The sequence below is a fragment of the Ursus maritimus genome, unplaced genomic scaffold (assembly GCF_017311325.1).
Source record: "Ursus maritimus isolate PB19 unplaced genomic scaffold, ASM1731132v1 scaffold_36, whole genome shotgun sequence".
Lineage (NCBI taxonomy): Eukaryota > Metazoa > Chordata > Mammalia > Carnivora > Ursidae > Ursus > Ursus maritimus.
In genome coordinates this window covers 13,837,108-13,857,483 of record NW_024426230.1, presented here as the reverse complement: position 1 = coordinate 13,857,483, position 20,376 = coordinate 13,837,108, and the positions used below count along the sequence as shown (strand labels likewise).

The 20,376-nt window shown below is 35.2% G+C and overlaps 1 protein-coding gene across 1 annotated transcript in view; it reads right to left on the bottom strand.

The window, feature by feature from the left end:
* The window catches only part of TTC6 (tetratricopeptide repeat domain 6), a 44,402-nt gene extending 39,188 nt beyond the window's left edge, over positions 1-5,214 (bottom strand). The window contains exons 1-3 of the mRNA XM_040620849.1: positions 5,154-5,214; positions 4,554-4,714; positions 1,203-1,337 (exon numbers count right to left, since the gene is read on the bottom strand). Coding sequence (XP_040476783.1) covers positions 1,203-1,337; positions 4,554-4,714; positions 5,154-5,214 — 357 coding nt within the window. The remainder of the gene's footprint in view (positions 1-1,202; positions 1,338-4,553; positions 4,715-5,153) is intronic.
* Positions 5,215-20,376: the final 15,162 nt, after the last annotated feature.

Genomic DNA, 20,376 nt, shown 5'->3' with positions numbered 1-20,376 from the left:
GCGAGTAGAATGCATTAGTGAGTAGAATATGTCGATGAATAGAATATATTCATTTAAAATGTTAATAAATTATAGTGTGTAACAATTGTTGAAAAGTTTTCACTTATTTTTGGTCATTTTAAATACATTTTTCCCACTGAACTTTGTGAAGAAAATAAAAGTAATATAAACAAGGTAGGTTTATTACTATAATTTATAGGTCCCTTTACTCCCAGACTAATGTCAACATAATCCATGTTGTTGATAACAGTACTTCTGGAGGTATAATTTTAATTGTTATTCTTCATATTGTGTTTATTCAAAGAAAGTACAACCTGTACATTTATTTTTCATGAGGGCCCAAGAACCATAGCAGATACACAGTTATGGCATTTCCTAACAACGGAACTCTAACATTTTCCCCAACATTGTAAAGCAAAGGTTGGTTTGCTCTGGCTCTCTAAAAGGGCTAAAAACACAGAAAAGATTTATAATTAATCTTACATTTGTTGGGATTTCCTAATGGAACAACTAATCAAGTGCAACTCTTTTCCAAGTTTATGGAGATGCAAGACTGTATGAATACAAAGACTGGAATGGGGTGTGTGTGTGTGTGTGTGTGTGTGTGTCTGTGTGTATCTGTGTGTGTCTGTGTGTGTCTGTGTGTGTGTCTGTGTGTGCCTGTGTGTATCTATGTCTCTATGTCTGTGTGTAGAGAGATTAAATTATGAAATATCCAGTATTAGCCATTATAAAATAGCAATTATTTTATTTATCACATCATTGACAATTTTAAAATGGAGTCTGCTTGAGATTTTCTCTCTCCCTGTCCCTCTGCCCCTACTCACTCACTCTCTCTAAATAAATAAATAAAATCTTGAAAAAAAATAAAAATAAAAAATAAAGTACTTATAATTTAAGAAGTAAATTCATGCTAATGTGATGAAAATATTCTGCTATAATAATTTCTTACAGCTAGATTCATTGTTTTGGTAGGAAACAGACATTAGTCTTTGGAAAATTGTTGACAAACAAGCATTAAATAAAATGTGTTGAATAAATAAGACAATATAGTAGGCATTGCAGAGTGTACACTGATTGTAATAAACCAACCTTTATAAGAAATTTGGTCTAGTCACTCACTGTATAGGTCAGAAACAATTGAATGCAAGCAATCATTTTCTAAAATCACAAATAATCTATGCTCTAAATATACAAAATACCATTTGTACGTTGCCTTCCTCCATGTAACAAAGACCCAAGTTATACAGACAGTCTGCTGAAGCTTCTATGGCATTTGGTCCTTTATCAGAATGAGAAAAGATATCCAATGCCTTTTTAAACATTCTCACAGCTTCCTAGAATGATTAAAAAAAAAAAAAAGACGAGAATGTTTCTCTCTAGTATTTATTCAACATGACAAACATGACAGCTTAAATGGTAAAGGGAATCCTGAGTACACAGCCTGACTCTCATTTCACCCTAGGCACACAGGCCTGGTAAAGACACAGGCCTTGTCAGTGCAGCACCAGACGAGGACCCAGGCGGGGAATCTGATGGCAGGGAATCCCACCAAGGTGTCTCTCCTACAATCCGCTTAAGCAGGCTTATACATGTGCACTTTTGAAACTATAATTTCTAAATTCTAAAGGTTATTTTCTTGTAGTCTATAATCAACTTAAATTTATAGACTAGTTTATGACCAATTTTTTAGTAATTTTCCTGGAAGAAATATTGGACGGCTATTAGATAGTAAGGGATTTCTAATGATAATATCTGATGTGGTTTTAATCAACGTTTATTTTGTCCTACTGTGCTCTTAATGGGTTTTCACTGGCACCAGGAAATAAACTAACATCAAAAATCACCTATTTAAACTATTTAGTCAAAATAGCAGGGGCGCCTGGGTGGCACAGTGGTTAAGCGTCTGCCTTCAGCTCAGGGCATGATCCCAGCGTTCTGGGATCGAGCCCCACATCAGGCTCCTCCGCTATGAGCCTGCTTCTTCCTCTCCCACTCCCCCTGCTTGTGTTCCCTCTCTCGCTGGTTGTCTCTATCTCTGTCAAATAAATAAATAAAATCTTTAAAAAAAAAAAAATAGTTGAAACTCATTAATGAAAAAAATTCATTTTTCCAGATAGAAATGACTTTTCATAATAAACTAATAGATGTATTTATTTATATATTTATCTATATGGAAATACAAATATTTGTGACTCTTTAGCCCATTTTCTTAATTATATTAAATTACTAAAGACACCATGAGATTTAGCTTGGATATGCTAAGTGTCCTAGTGCCCCCCACTTAGGTTTTACTTCATATATTTACAGCCCACCTCAACGTCCATCTTTCCATCCTCACTCTCAAGCACATGACCTTGCAGTAGAAAGAAGACATCACCTTCTTTCTCCATTTCCCTCCTTTTTATTTTTCAATGTATCTGTATCTTCCTTCATTTCCACCTTTTTTCTCTCCTGTCTTTGAATGGCTTCCTTTCTTCTCCTTTTCAGAGCTAATTCCTCAAGCTGTGTCCTTGACCTCAACTCCTTCAGCCCTGCCTGAACACAAGTTATTGTCTTCCTCTTCTGGATTACTGTCCCTTCACTATCTCTTTGAGTCCATAAAGTCTTCCATCCCATTTAAATTAAAGTGAACACATCTTCACTTCCTCCTGCTTCCTCTTGCAGCTGATGTCCTACCTGTCGCTTCTTCATTACTCTAAAAAAGACTCCTCGGGAAGCTCTGGAGAGGCTTACAGGTAAAGCATATTTACATTCTAAGTAGAGTACAGCATCTGTTGTGTGGATAAAAGCTTGGAAAAGTACAACGCTGTTGCTATCGTTCTAGCAAAATAAAAATATGCTTTGGACTACAATAATGACCATAGAAATAGAGAAAGGTTGTAGTATTAGGAGATATTTAGAAAGACCCAAGAGAACATCACTATTGATTGGACAGAAGAGGGCAATCAAAGGTAACTCCAGGTTTCTACAGAGCGATGGGTAGGGGGAGAGAAGGTTAAAGTAAATCTAAGAGTATTCCAAAAAGAAATTCAATATCATAAAGGTGTCAATTCTCCCTAAAATAACCTAGAGGTTAAATATAATTCAGTCAAAATTCTGACAGAGTTTTTAACAGAGCTTGACAAGCTGAATTTAAAATGTATATAGAAGAGTAAAAGCCCAAGAATAACCAGGAATTTCCTAGAGAAGAATATGGTGTAGGGACTAGCTCTACCAGATATCAAGAATTACAAAAAACTATAATAATTAACTATCATAGTAATTAAGACATTGTAGTGGCACCTGGGTGGCTCAGGTGGGTGAGCATCCTACTCTTGATTTCAGCTCAGGTCATGATCTTGGGGTCATGAGCCTGCATTAGGCTCTATGCTCAGGAGGGAGTCTGCTTGAGATTTTCTCTCTCTCCCTCAGCCCCTCCTCCCCCCGCGCTCTCTCTCTCTCTCTCTCTCTCTCTCATTCTTTCTCCCTCTCTAAAAATAAAGAAATAAATCTTAAAAAAATAAAAATAAAAACCTTGCACTATGGGGCCGGGAATAGAAAAACTGACTAAAAGAACAGAATAGAAAGCCCAAAGTCAGATCTGCATGTACATGAATATTTATAATATGATAGATGCACCGCTTCAGATCTTTGGGTTGAGAGGACATTTCAATAAATGATACTAGAACACTTGAATATCCATATGGGGAAATTGATATTTTATCACTTATCTCACACTCAAAGAAATCAATTTAAGTTAGAGTAAAGTCTTAAATGGAAAAAGCAAAACTTTTTTAGAAGAAAATATGGAATAATATCCATATGACCTTGGGATAGGGAAAAACTTCTTAAACAAGAATTTTTTTAAAGCCAAGACAATAAAACAAAAAATATATTTATTCTACTACATTAAAATTAAGAACCTCTGTAAAACCAGCCACAAATTGCAAGAAGATACATGGCAAACCTAACAACCAACAAACGATTAATATACAGCATTTATTTTTTAATGCCTAAAATCACTAAGAACAAGATAAACAAACAAAAAATATGTTTAGGATATTGATGGGACAGGAAATATGAGTGGTTAACAAACATAAGAAGATATTCAATCTGTGCTCAAACAGAGAAATGTGAATTAAGACCACAATGAGACATCGGTTTTTATCTACCAAATTGACAAAAATAAAGTCTGATAACCATTTACAGTGGAGGATAGAGATCAACAGGCACACACATACGTGACAGTAGGAGAATAAATTGGTAAAACCCTATGTAATAATGTGTCACTTCTTGAAAGTTAGATATTCACATTCTCTACATACCAGCAATTCCACTCCTAGGGATATATCCTAGAAAACTATCTCACATGTTAACAGAATACATGAAAAAGAATATTTATAGCCGTCCTACCCTTAAGAGGAAAACAAATAACCCAAATGTTAACACGACAATCAATAAATAAATGTTATAATTTAACTTTATAAAAAAAAAGCACATAAGCCATCATTCTAAGCACAATAGAAAAACTCTCTTAGTAGGTTTAGTGAGTGTTATGCAAAACTTTTCACCTTGTTTCTCTTGGCCTTCATTTGGGCTTTTGCTAATAGGGTATACATGATGAGCTCAGGCCTGTTCACAGTGATCCCAGCCAAGACCTGAATGGCCTTGTCATGGTTTTCACAAAATGAATAAATGAGTGCTTGCTGAATAGGACTCAACTCAATGAGACCTAAAAGGAAAAGAAAGTTTATTAATATCTTTGCCAAGTATTTAGGATTTAGAATATAATTATTTTAAAGAATTCAAGCAATTCAATAATTTACCTTTTAAATATAGATTAATAAAACAATACAATACTAAAATCTGTTTACCACCAAAAAACAATAAGACATTCCAAATATAAACAACAAAAACAAAAAAATAAAAGTATAAAAAGTATAACCCTGGCATCTCCTATAATAATCTCTCACAAAACTCACTTCATTATGAAGCATTTAATAGTTGACTATGTACATGTGAAACTGAAGATATAAAGTTTCAAAGTCTGTCTCTGATGAAGTAAACCTTTCATGTTATCCATACATAGTTACTGCAAGCAGTATAAACATTTTTAGGAGGTATTTATTTTAAAATTAAGACAATTATAATTTTGTATTAATTATATTTACCTTTGTTCATTTCTGCTACTTGATAAATAGTAAACTTTGCAAGATCATAACATTTCATCATAAGAAGATACTGTCCTCTGGAAGAAATAATACCTTTTTAATTTTAAGCAGTTAAAAATAATTTTTCTAAATAAAATTCCTTATAACAAGTCACTAAAGTTTTTACAGTTACAATGCTTTTATTCATACTTCCATATGTATGATAAAAACAATGCAAAAATTATGAACATTTTATGTACTCTTAATAGACCAATTAACATGCAGATGTGGTGAAAACAATTAAGAAAAAGTGAAGCTGAAAGAAAAATACTCAAATCTTTTTCCAATGATCTGCATTTTAAATGTTATACTCTAAACCCACAGCTAACTTCATATTCAGTGGTGAAAAACTAAAAGTTTTCCACTAAGATCAGAAATAAGACAAGAATGCCCATTCTTGCCACTTTTATTTAACATCGAAGTCCTAGCCACAGCAATCAGACAAGAAAAAGAAATAAAAGGCATCCAAATTAGAAAGGAAGACATAAATCTCTCACTATTTGCAGATGACATGATATTATACATAGAAAACCCTAAATACTCCAAAAAAAAAAACTATTAGAACTAATAAATGAATTCAGTAAAGTTACAGGATACAAAATGAATATACAAAAATCTGTTGCTTCTATACACTAAATAATGAACAATCAGAAAGAGAAATTTTTTTAAAAGTCCTATTTACAATTGCTTCAAAAAGAATCAAATTCCTAGGAATAAATTTAACCAAGGAGGTGAAAGATCTGGACTCTGAAAATTATAAGGCACTGATGAAAGAAACTGAAGATGACACAAATAAATGGAAAGATATTCAGCACTTATAGATGGAAAATTAATATTAAAATGCCCATACTACCCAAAGAAATCTAGAGATTCAATTGCAATCCATATCAAAATACCAATGGCTTTTTTCATAAAACTAGAACAAATAATCCTAAAATTTTTATAAAACCACAAAAGACCCCAAGTAGCCAAAGAATCTTGAGAAAGAACAAAGCTAGAAGTATCATACTCCCTGATTTCAAATCATACTAAAAAGCTATATAATGAAAGCAGTATGGTACTGGCACAAAAACAGACAACAGAAGAGAGATTAGGGAGCCCAGAAATAAACACACACTTGTATGGTCAGTCAATCTATGAAAAAGGAGGCAAGATTATACAATAGAGAAAAGACAGTCTCTTTAATAAGTGGTGCTAGGAAAACTGGACATCTATATGCAAAAGAATGAAACTGCACCACTTTCTTATACCATACACAAAAATAAACTCAAAATGGATCAAAGACTTTATCCAATATAAAACCTGAAACTATAGAACTCCTAAAAGAAAACATAGACCAAAAACTGTTATTGGTCTTAGCAATATTTTTTTGGACCTGTCTCCTCAGGCCAAGGAAACAATAGCAAAAATAAACAAATGGAACTATACTGAACTAAAAAATAAAAAGCTTTTGCACAGCAAAGGAAACCATTAACAAAGTGAAAAGTCAACCTAGTGAAGGGGAGAAGATATTTGCAAATGTTATATCTGATAAGGGGCTTATATCCAAAATATATAAAGAACTCATACAACTCAATACCAGAAAAAAAACAAATAATCTGATTAAAAATGGGCAAAGGACCTGAACAGACATTTTTCCAAAGAAGACATATGGATTGCCAAAGGACGCTCAACATCATTAATCATCAGGAAAACGCAGATCAAAACCACAATGAGATATTACCTTATACCTGTCAGAATGGCTATTATCAAAAAGACAAGAAATAATAAGTATTGAGGATGTGGAGAAAAGGAAACCCTTGTGCAGTCGATAGGAATGCAAATGGATGCAGCCACTATGGAAAACAGTATGGAAGTTCCTCAGAAAATTAAAAATAGAAATACTATATGATCCAGAAATTCTACTTTTGAGTATTTATCCAAAGAAAATGAAACATTAATTTAAAACAATATATGCACCACTTTGTCATTGCAGCATTATTTACCATACCTAAGATATGGAAGCAATCGAAGTGTCCATCAGTAGATGAATAGGTAAAGAAGACGTATTATGCTAAGTGAAATAACTCAGACTGAAAAAGACAAGTACCATATGATCTCACTTATATGTGGGATCCAAAAACCAAATGAACAAACAACAAAAGCAGAAACAGACCCATAAACACAGAGAACAGTTGCCAAAGGGGAGGGGGTGGGGGTAGACAAAACAGGTGCAGAGGAATGGGAGGTACAGGCTTCCGGTTATGAAATGCATAAATCATGGGGATGAAAGGTACAGCATATGAAATATAGTCAATGGTACTGTAATAGTATTATTTGGTTGGTAGCTACACTTGTGGGAAGAATAGAACAAGGTATAGAGTTACTGAATCACTACGTTGCATACATGGAACTAATGTAACGTGTGTCAACAGCACTTAAATTTTTAAGGAGATGTGGTATATATGTGCAAAAGAATATTACTCAGCCATAAAAATTTCACCCATCCCCTCCACCCATCTCCCCTCTGGTAACCCTCTGTTTGTTTTGTATAGTTAAGAGTCTGTTTTTTTGTTTTGTCTCTTTTTTCCCCTTTGTTTTTTTTCTTAAATTCCACATATGAGTGAAATCATATGGTATTTGTTTTTCTCTGACTGGCTAGTTTATTTTGCAGCATTAAAACCTCTAGATCCATCCATGTTGTTTCAAATGGCAAGGTTTCATTCTTTTTTGTGGCTGAGTAACATTCCACTGTATATATACACATCTTCTTTATCCATTCACCTATCGAGAAACATTTGGGCTGCTTCCATAATTTGGCTGTTGTAAATAATGCTGCAATAAACATAGAGCTGCATATAGATCTTCGAATTAGTGTTTTTGTATTCTTTGGATAAATACCCAGTAGTGGGATTACTGGACCATAGCATAGCTTAAACAGTTGTGTTTTGATGCAAGGATAGAGCAAAGGGAAAGATTTAGTTACTTTATAATGTAAATTATCTTAAAATTTAACAAATACAATAGCTATATCTGACTTGCTAGTTGGAAGACGGCCATTGCTGGGAGACTAAATGTAAAAAAAGGACCCTAGAAGGATCAAGAGGGAAGTAAAGATCCCAATAGCTAGCTCATGTGCTAAGTTATCCCAAGAGAACTCCATTTCTATGTTCATACCTTATTATATATAATTGGATTCCATCTGGCTGAAGGTGGATAGCACGAGATAACTCTCTTACTGCCTTTTTCAGTTTATGCAACTGTTGAGTGATAAACAGAAACTTTGCTTATAATAAATACTGATTGCTTCCCTTCTGATGTTTCTCTCCCACCCTTCAGTACAGAAATTTTTCAAGAACATCTCCTAATACATATTTTTTTAAGAATCATCAAAGCAAATAGGATACAGAGAAGTTAAAAAGAAGTTTACGATGCAAAGTCTTTGGTTTTTTAAAACCATTTATCTTTAATTTTGAAGAATGATTACACACACACACATCTATATATATATAATTTTACATAAATGTGATTATATCATACTTTATTAGTTTGTTTTCCCTTTTCATTTAGCTTTTTGGTTTTTCTCCTTCAACCAGAATACCTTTCCCTAAGCTTTACTTATGTTAATAAACTAGCATGCAAAAGATGGTAAAATAAAAACTAAAAGTAAATTCCACTTAAAAATAAGGGAGGTATGGGGCACCTGGGTGACTCAGTTGGTTGAGTGACCCACTCTTGATTTCAGGTCAGGTTACGATCTCAGGGTCATGAAATCGAGCCCCGCATCAGACTCCATGCTCAGTACATGGAGTCTGCTTGAGATTCTTTCTCTCCCTTTGCTCCTCCCCTGCTTGCATGTGTGTGCTCTCTCTCTTGCTAAGTAAATAAATAAAATCTTTAAAAAAAAATAAGTGAGGGAAAACAAGTTTGCGCTTAATAAGTAAATGAATGAATAAAATAAAATAAAAGAATGGAAATTATATGTTTAAAATCAATACGTAATGAAAAGTAAACATTGATTTTCCTTAATACAGGTCACAGGAGCATAATCTGGATTTGTACAAATGTGGGAACAAAAACCTACTATCATCGGGAATATCACAGAAAGAAGACTATTAGAGACTCCAGCAAAATGAACCTGGGACATCAACAACTCCTCTTACAATACTGACATAGTGATACAAAGAGGAGAATGCACAGAACTCATTTGTGCATAGAAGCAGGCAGTGTCTGTTGAAATGTACAAGCTGTTTGGAGGAAATAGTGGATGGAGTCAAAAGAAGGAATCCAGGGGCGCCTGGGTGGCACAGCGGTTGGGCGTCTGCCTTCGGCTCAGGGCGTGATTCCGGTGTTACAGGATCGAGCCCCACATCAGGCTCCTCCGCTATGAGCCCGCTTCTTCCTCTCCCACTCCCCCTGCTTGTGTTCCCTCTCTCGCTGGCTGTCTCTATCCCTGTTGAATAAATAAATAAAATCTTTAAAAAAAAAAAAAAAGAAGGAATCCAAAAGTAGAGAGTTTAAAATGTGTTTAAATAAATTTGAGAATTTCTGTGGAACTTCAGTGCTTCTCAAGCTGACCCTGCTCTGCTTGATGTAATTAATAGACCATCTAGTCTTATTATGTCTGCACTGTTCCACCTGTTCCGAAACCTACACATTGAGGAACCCCTGTTTGGAAAAGATGGAGGCTCACTGTCTGATCTTTATAAGCTGTCCTGGGGTGGGACTTCTCCAGGCAGCCTTAGATTAGGTTCGTTCCGGAGGCTGAACCCACATAGTAGGAATGTGCGTTCTTCTATATACAAGCACAGGGTTTGATTTGCAATTGTTTTATTTACATGGGATCATATTGTACATGCTTAACACTCTTTTCTGAATCTTGCTTTTCTTATTCAACAATATCTCATGGAAACCCCTCTGAGTTGACTGGTATTGTTCTAATTACTATTTTTATTTACTACATAATAGTCTATGGTGTGAATACAGCACAGTTTATTCAACCATTATCGCGTAGAGACTTTTTCCTCCTCAGAATAATGAGACTTTGAATAATGTCCTTATACCCTGATATCATGCTGGTGCTTTGGTTTGTAAGTGTGCCCGGAGGGAGTTCCAACTTCCCCAGAAGCCCTCAGCTCCATCAACATAGAGTTAAGCAAAAGGACCACACACCACAAGTATGTCCATCCCTTCCCCAACAATAGTCAAGAGCAAACTTTCCCTGGGGACAATACTAAGTCTGCCCTGGGTCTTTTACCTCCATCATCAGGGAGGGACTCTAGTCACACTGGGTCCTGAGATGTGGACAATGGAGAAGACCCTCTAACCAACTCTCAGTGGACAAGCAGTGTGAGCAAGAAATAAACCTTTGTTATTTTATTACAGTGATTTTTTAAGTGTTTTGGAGTTTTTTGGGGTGTGTGTGTGTTTGTGTTAGTGTGTGTATGTGTATGTGTTTAACCACAGCACAAACTAGACTATCCTAACTGAAACCAGTGGGACTAGAGGACAAATAGAGGACAAGGGTAGAAAGGTATTAAGGAGCCCATTCCTGTGGCTCTTGTAGGCCTTTGGCTTTTGCAGGATTTGGCTTTTATCCTGAGCACAAGGGAAGCTATCAAAGGGTTTGGGGCAAAGTGGAATAATCTGACATGTTTTAACAGGATCATTATGGCTGCTGTATTGAAAATCCACCAAAAAGTAGTAAAGAACAGAAGCAAGAAGACCAAGAGTTCCCTGCAATAATCCTGGTGAGGAATGACAGTGTCTTGGACAGGATGATTAGTGGTGGAACGGTAAATAGGGATATCTATCTTGAAAGGGAGAAAGAAGAGTTAGTAGTATTTATCTCTGGAAAGTCAGATTTGGTTGGAATCAGGGAGGACTTACACTATTTACTGCATTGTTTGACTTTACAACACTAAAGATAAATTACATTTTTTAATTTAAATAACTTATAAAAATTTTTTTAAAGATTTTATTTATTTATTTGACAGAGAGACAGCCAGCCAGATAGGGAACACAAGCAGGGGGAGTGGGAGAGGAAGAAGCAGGCTTCCGGCGGAGGAGCCTGATGTGGGGCTCGATCCCAGATCGCTGGGATCACGCCCTGAGCCTAAGGCAGACACTTAACGACTGCGCTACCCAGGCGCCCCAATAACTTATAAAATTTAAACAAAATTTAAAGGTAAGTGGAATGAGTAGGATCTTATTATATGCATGGATCCCATTCCACAAAGCCACCTGCTCACTATACACACACACACACACACACACACACACAGTCAAAACCAATAGACTGTAAAACGTTAACAGTAGTTGTCTCTAGAGAATAAAATTATGGATGGCTTTTAACTTATTTGGATACATATATTACATGAAAAAAATATATATTGTTTTTGGAATAAGGAAAAAAGTTATTATTTTTCAAAATTGAAAGACAAAAATTCATGCCTCATAAGTAGAGGCTTTATACATAGGTAATTATCGTTAACTATATCTACTTAATAGTTATTGCTTGAAAATGCATTAGTCTCTATAATTAACTGAAAACAAATACATTAATAAACTAAAATTATACTGAACGGGTAGATATCCAGAAAATTAGAACTTTTTTTAAGAAAATCAAAGTTTTCAAAACTTAAATACCTTCTGATAGGTTTCTGCTCGACAAATATAGCTTTGAATATATAAAGGATCAAGTCTAATAGCCTCAGAAAAATGCCAAGTAGCTTCGAAGTAGTTATCCAAGTACAGCAGATGTATGAGGCCAATATTTATGTAAGCCAAAATAACAGTTCTAAAAATAAATGAGAAAGCAAAATCTTGTTAGACATTTTAATTATTCCAAATGTTTTTCAATTTTGAATGAACCTAGTGAAATACATACGTCAATATATATCAGGGTTTTTTTTAATGTTTTACTAAAGCAAAGTAAATCGATGAACTATTCTCTATTAAAAAGGATAAACACCTTTATAAAATCCTTAGTAGAGAATCTACATTTGCAGAGTCGACGCCAGGAACAGAATTCCTGAAGTCCCAGGCAATACTTTACCCTTCCTTGACTTAATCTTGACTTATTTTGAATTACAAGCTTAGTTTTTCTCAATTTAAAAATTTTCACTTCAGGCTATCTTGCATTTACCCTGAGTAACAGAGAAACAGTAATATTCTCAAAGCCTGGGGTTAAAAATCCTCTCCACATAGGTATAACCCAGCATCTTTTCTATGTCGAATAGCTATATTTTTTCTCTTAGAATCAAAAAATTTTCAATATAGAAATGGTCTTAGAAATTGCTTTGCCTGATGCCTCTATTTCAAAATGAGGAAAACTGCATATGCTATAGCCCAGCTTCATTAGGAGCCTGGACCCTTTGCCTAAAAGACATCAAAGTTCGTGTGCCCATTTTTTGGCTTTTTTGCAACTGAAACTCTTTTCCTTCCCTTACTGGCTCAAAAATACCCAAAAGAAAACCACTGAGGCCATTACGGAGCCATTCTCCACGTCTTTCCTGAGTCAAGCTTGAAGTTTACCTTATATAAGCTAGGTAAACAGTCCGCTGGTTGGCATGTAATTGTCATGCTTTGCTACTTTTTTGGACACCTTTCATTTTAATGAATGTTTCATTGAAAAGAAAGGAAATTAATTAATTCTGTGTTTTAGAGCTGAGGTTTCTGACTAATGTCTGCAATTTTCAGTCTTTGTTTCTTCCTGAACCTACGTTCTAATGGAATTGGTTTTTTCTTTTGCTTTATACTATGCAAAATGAAGTCAGAGGTTCCGAATAGAGTTTCTTCCTATAGAGTCATGTGTTGTGCACAGCAACATCAAGCAGAATATTTTCTCATTATTTTAAAAGTTGGTGACAGTTTTTCATGAAGTTAACTTCAAAAAGCCCTAACCTGGATATCCCCACACTGTAGTTAATAACTTCACGTTGTCATCTGCAGATTGGACTCCTCTCAAATGCATTCAATCTCTAAAATTTGCAAAAGTATCTGAGGCAAACTGATGTTGGGAACAGGTCTTATTTTAGAAGTAGTCTTATTTCCAGAGGTAGTATTCTGTTTCTAAGATGGCTTTACAATTGTTTTACAAGGTTATTAATGATGAGGGGAAAGGGCTTTTTCTTTCATTTTTTTCTTAACTTTATACAAAAGTGAAATCAATAAGGATAAAAGGAAAACATACCTTTCTAGAGAAATAACAGTTTCAAAGTCACAGATTGCCAGCAACCAAAGTTTGAGATCTGCATAGAGTATGCCCCGATGTAGAAAACAACCAAGATTCTCATAGCCATCATTTATGAGAGCTTAAAAATAAAAATATATAGCTTATTCAGGTTCTGAACAAAAATATCTGAGTTATATTTTAGTCTTCACCCTTATTGCTTATTCTTACATTTTAACATTTTATAAAACACGTCTATGATGAGTGTATTTATTTGGTGAGTAAGAAATTGCATTCACATAAAAAATGTATGTGTTTATAAGTAGCAATGTGGCTATCAACGTTCAAAAACTCATTAAAACTGGAGGAAATCCTGAGGGTAATCTAAAATAGTCCACTCACTTCACAGATGGAGAGATTAAGGTGCAAAGGGGCTAGGTACATTGACCACAGTCATGCTGCAAGTCAATGGCAAAGATGGAATCTAATCTCTGATTCACTTCAGTGATGGCAGTCGGAAGGACATCCTTGCCCTTGATGGCCTGTTAATTATCAGGAGGGCATTGCCACTGGCCGTGAAACAGGCTCTGGTACAACTCCAGACTGGGGCAAATGGCAGAGATCGGGATACTACCCATCAACAAGGAAGCTCAAAAAGGCTACTCCAAGGCCAGCAGAACTTGGAGTTAAGACAGGCAACTTGACTATGCATGTCCCAAATAACAGGAGTGTGGGGCAAAAAGAATCTCCTCTCAGTTCTCCAGATGTATGTCTCTCATCTGTAACTGGTCTAGAGTTCATCTCATGTCTCTTCACTTACTAATTTTCCCTTCACTTTCAAAAGCATGTTAGTGAATTATATGGGTTTTCCACAATATTTGATCCATGTCTTCTAAGCTTCTCAGGCCCTTTCTGGCTAAGAAAGTTTTGCCAAAAATGAGCTTAGTGCTCACAGTCTGGGACACAAAGAGTCACAGTACTAGATTTTGGGAAGCATATCCAGTGTAAGCAATGATCACGCAGATTAAATAATCACATGACGGCAATCTGACTGCGCCAGTCACAGTACGCTTGGCCAGCAAGGAGCAAGTCAGCTGCAGTTTTGGTGGTTACTCTAGGAAAATTAAAAAATTCTTCCTAAGGAAAAAAATATTAGAATTACTTCACTTCTCTGTGCTTCACTTTTCTTCATCAGGGATGGAAATACCTACCTACCTCATAGCATTATTCTGCATATTAATTGAGACACCCTATATATAACGTTTAGAATGGTGTTTGGCAAGCAATAAAATGCCCAATAAATGTTAGATATTATTATTATTTGGAAAAATATCTTAGGGGTCTTTTTTGATTGTGGAAGATAAAACTCTTTAGGCTAGCCTATAGAAAAGGATTAAGGCCAAAAATCAAGCTTGTCTGCTCTGAATAATTAAATAATAGGGATTTTGTATTATTGTGATAGTCTAGAAAAGAGGGAATGAGGAGTCCACAACTTGGAGAAGAGGGAAGTATGAGAAACAGGCTTTTAGAGATGAATGAAGAGAAAGGTGTTTAGCCAGATGGCAGGTGGACAGGGCTGACAGAGAGAAATAAACTTCAAGGAAATAGGGGCGTGCCTGCCTTTCAAATTTAAATTGTCTCTGCTAAATTTATCCTTCGAACCCCAAGATGTTCATGAACAGTAACCACAGAATTGTGTGGATGAGCAAAAATGGAGAATCAATGGGAGAGCAGAAACTAGACGCAAAGATTAAAAGAGTATTAAACAAAAAATTAACTTAGTCCTCCCTTCCAAAAATCCTTGGAAATAGAAGGGAGAGCACCAGACTCCTCTCAGCACGTAAAATGGACTTTCAGAGTTATCTTATTTGAGTATTCATGGGAAGGGTGGCCTCAGAAGGCAATCACCTTATATTGCCTTCCTTGAGGAGCCATGCAATTCTCTTTATAAGAGTCTAGTTGTCTCTTAATCTCTAGACACTGCCCCACCTAGAATGATGGGGTCTAGCGCTTTGTACCCAGGGGAACACAGCCATGTTTGGAATCTTGGTCTCTGGCTAGAATTATCCCATCACATTAGGCTGATTTATTCAGCTGGGGACTGTTTACTGAGCACTTACTCTATGCCTGGAATTGTACTGGGCATATTTATATACCAAGAATATACTGATATAGGGTAAAGAGGAAATGGCCACTTCTAACTATTGGCATCCTATCACTAAGGATTTTCAAAGCTCATTTTTAGTTTAAGGGTTAAAAAACTCTGAATTTGACTAATCGGTGGGCTGGACCTATGGAATAGGACATAGCCCACCAGGAAAATTCATTGCCATTTTAGAAAGCCAACTAAAAAATAGACCTGGATTTCCAGAAATAACCTCAGAATTCAAAATATAGAAAGAGATGTCTTTGATATGATATTCTCCCATTGCCAAATTTACACACACATGTAAGTACAAACACATTCACATTCACTAAGAGGGCATACAGGAATACTTTCAGCTAAACCATTGTAGCTTGTAAATATATATGAAAATATATATTATATAAATATGTATTAACATATAACCACATGAAAATATACATAGCATATTAATCACCCCATGTTAGTATTACATTCTATGAAAGTGAACTGCTGAACTTGAGATCAAATTCCTATGTATGTGCAGTTGAAGGTGAAGCACCTGAAACGCTATAATCCTGTAGCGCTCTAAAAGGGCTGCTCTTTCTAAATAAGCAGGCTCTATAATACAAAGCTAACCAGTTATTAGGATCTAAGTGAATTGCAGCAGAAAAATCTTGAGTTGCTTGCTTATAAAATTGCCGTTTAAAATATGCTCTTCCTCTGTATGTCCTAGAAAAAGAAAAAAATTCACTTTACTATGTATTGCAAAATACACATTTTCTCTTCTTGGCAAACATTTACAACTAATTTTGTATTTGAATAACAAGTTGTGATTATTTCCACTTGTTTTCCAAAAAGTTGTGATGATGTTAAGAGCAAAAAAAAAAAAAAACCAAAAAACTTTTTATAAATAAATCAATTATACTTGCTTATTTATATATAATTATATGCTTAATAACATGCTATATGCTAATTATATGCTTAGTAACTTTATTATATTTCTTGCACTTAGCAGGGAGGTGTGTCAATAAAATAAATATGAGATTTGTTTATTTTTATTATTTGCGTACCCAAAATCTTAGACTTTAATTTATATAACATTGTTTGCTAGAAAAACCAAGTAATTCATTTTGAAGGAAATGGGTCTCAGTGAGTGGAGCTGTTAGATTTTTCCCTGGCACTGAAGATACACCCAAATAAATGGGAGGCTGCTTTACATGGATGAAATGTATTTCATCAATTGTGTGATTGGGTTTTATCTCTATTAACTTCTGACTCCAATTTCGAAATTATCATTGACCTATATCAATTCCTGAAAATTCTATTTTCAGTCATTTAATAATGTAAAGCAAATCAGCTTTTAGAAATAAAATAGACAATTAAGGAAAAAACAGGCATAATAAGCTAGCAGGTTATCTGCTGTGAAGAAGTTAAATCCAGTTTGGAGGGGGGAAGAAGGGGAGATAAAGAGATGTTCCAGAAAGTTATATTATGAAACCAATGATAATTTGGAGAAAAGAGTGCGGCCAGTATGTTGGCAGATTGGTAACAAAGGTCTTTCAAAAGCACTAAGCATCCAGAGGGGCACCTGGGTGGCTCAGTCAGTTAAGAGTCTGACTTCGTTTCTTTATCCCTTTCTTCCCATACCGATCTTCCTAGTTCTTATGTTCCAAAGGGATAAAGAAAGGGAGGATAATCAGAAAGGGGAATGAAGCATGAGAGGCTATGGACTCTGAGAAATAAACTGAGGGCTTCAGAGGGGAGGGGGGTGGGGGAATGGGATAGACTGGTGATGGGTAGTAAGGAGGGCACGTATTGTATGGTGCACTGGGTGTTAGACGCAACTAATGAATCATTGAACTTTACATCAGAAACCAGGGATGTACTGTATGGTGACTAACATAATATAATAAAAAAACATTTAAAAAAAAAAAAGAGTCTGACTTCAGCTCAGATCCTGATCTCCAATCGAGCCCCAAGAGGGGCCCCACATTGGGCTCCACACTCAGCTCAGCAGGGAGTCTGCTTGCCCCTCTTTATCTCCCCCTTGCCCTACTCATGCTCTCTCTCTAAAATAAATAAATAAAATCTTAAAAAAAAAAAAAACCTAAACATCCTGAAACCCAAGATATTTTATCCTGCAGCAAAAAGTTTTTTGCCCCGTCTTTAAGAGATGTCTTATTTATTTTCTAATGAATACAAGAATTTTATATTTATTTTTAATTATTTCTCTTTGTTAAGAATAATCCTAATTATTTTTCAGCATATACATAATTCCAAACTTAAAATTTACAGAATGAACCTTTAGTAATATTTTTGTAAGATGCCATTAAGTCATGTCAATTCTTCAAACACACTGACTTTTACATCTTTATCTTATTTTGTTTCCACTGCCTCATACGTCAGATCCTCATCAGCTCACACCCGTGCTACTATTTTACTCCATTCCTAGCTCTAGAGTAATAAAATCTATCATCAGGTAATAAAGATCTCTTTTCTCAAAAACTTTCAACAAAACCCTATCGGCAATGGAAGGAGACCAAGTTCTTTAAAGTAGCATATAACGTCTTCCATAAGATTGTACCATCTTACAATACCTTGAATTAATCTTCTTGTTCTTCTCCAACTAATTTGATGCTGTTTGGTGCAAGAGTTCTAGCACCGAACAGTTAGCCAAGTTGTGAGTGCGAAGGAAAAGTTCTTGAAGGAAATTAAAAGTGCTACTCCAGTGAACGCATGAATGATAAGAAAGTGAAACGCCTTATTTCTGATATGGAGAAATCTGAGTGGTCTAGATAGAAAACCAAATCAGCCACAACATTCCCTTAAGCTAAAACTAATCCAGGTCAAGGCCCTAACTCTCTTCAATTCTGTGGAGGCTGAGAGAGGTGGGAAGCTGCAGAAGAAAAATCTGAAGCTCGCAGAGGTCAGTTCATGTGGTTTAGGAGAGAAGTCATCTTCATAACATCAAAGTGCAAGGTGAAGAAGCGTGCTGGACATAAAAAGAGTATCACCACATGATTCTACTTACATAAAGTTAAAAAAAAAAAAACAGCCAAAACTAAACTAAGAGTGTTTAGGAACACATACTAATGTGATGAAACTATAAAGAACTACCAGGACATGATTAAAATGGAAGCCAGGACAGTGGTTACTCTTTGGGGGAGGCAAAGGCACAAAGGGGTATCTAGGCTGCTGGAAATGCTTCTTGACCCGGTAATCGTTACACGGGTATTTACACTGTGATAAGTCATTAAGTTGTACATTTGTACACTTTTCTGGATTCATGTTTCATGTTACTATAAAAAATTTCAATCTTGAACAAATTGTGAGTGAAAAAATGAGCAGGTATGACTATATACACATTTTAAATCTCTTCAAAACAAAACTTAGATGAAAGGAAAAGCAACAAAATGAGAACTGTATTACGCACCACAAGTTTGGAAAAACAAAGTTTATTATTGAAGTTATAACAAGATATTACAGAAATCTATATAAACAAATCTCTGTGCTCAGCTAATAAAAAGGATATGAAAAGAAATTTAAAGAAAAAAATGTAGGCCAATATTTTAAAAATTGATAATGTAACTAGCATTTAGGAAATATAAATGAAACAACTCTAAATTGTCACTTTATGCCTATTAAATTACCCACTACTGTTAGGATATAGGTAAAGATTTTCATTCACTGGTAGCAGTGAAAATTGACTTCACTATTTCTAAAGAGCTGTCTGATGTATTTCAAGCAATTTTCTTTCCTGGGAAGGTATTTTTTAAAAATAATAATTTCAAAAATCACATCTAAAATAATTCTTACCTGGCTTGAGAATTTTGGGGATCTATATTTAATAGAGCTGTAAAATCTTGTATGGCTGAAATCCAGTTTTCATTTTCATAGTAAAATGTCCCACGTTTCAATAATGCATCTGTTCTTTTGGGATCATAAAAAATACACTAAATGGGGGGGTAGAAAGGAGGCACAAAAACATATCACATAATGAACAAACAAAAAGCACAAGAAAAGTATATAATCTCATAGCAAATTAAATGGACAATTACATTTTTTAACTTCAGATTACATAAAAGCAAACTAAGATGCCTAAACTTTCAAATTTGCATTTAAAGACCACGTTTTTAGAAGCACCTGGGTGGCACAGTCCGTTAAGCATCTGACTCTTGGTTTCGGCTCAGGTCATGATCTCAGGGTTGTGAGATCCAGCCCCAAGTGGGGCTCGCTCTCTCTCTCTCTCTCACAAATAAATAAATAAATAAATAAATCTTTAAAGACCATGTCTTTAGGAAGATCATTTATCATCAAATTCTAAAAAGAGAAGGTTTTCTGAGGGAGGAAAAAAAAAACAGCATATATAAGAAGCCAAGGCTTTTGCCCACTGAAATTTTTACTGATAAAACTTCTTTGGAGCGCTTGGGTGGCTCAGTCAGTTAAGCATCTGTGTCTTGATTTCGGCTCAGGTCGTGATCTCAGAGTCATTAGACCAAGCCCCGAGTCGGGCTCCACAGTCAGAACAGAGTCTGCTTAACATTCTCTCTCTCCCTCTGCCCCTCCCCTTGCTCTCTTGCATTCTCTCTCTCTCAAATAAATATATAAATAAAATATTTTTAAAAACAAGATATAATAGATCACAGCATTTATCCCAATTAAAGATGATACATATTAGACCACATCAAGGGTGACTCAATCAAATCAAATATGTATTAATCCAGTCCCTAAAATGGTGAGAAGAAACGAATTGGTATTGGTTTATTCATTTCACATTGACATACAAGGCAAGAGCAAACAGACTAAATCATTGTATAATCTGTTGTAAACTCCTTGTCTATTGATAGTGGCCGGGGGGCTATTGAGTATTTTTAAAACAGGAGGAAAAAAAAAAAAAACCTGAAGAT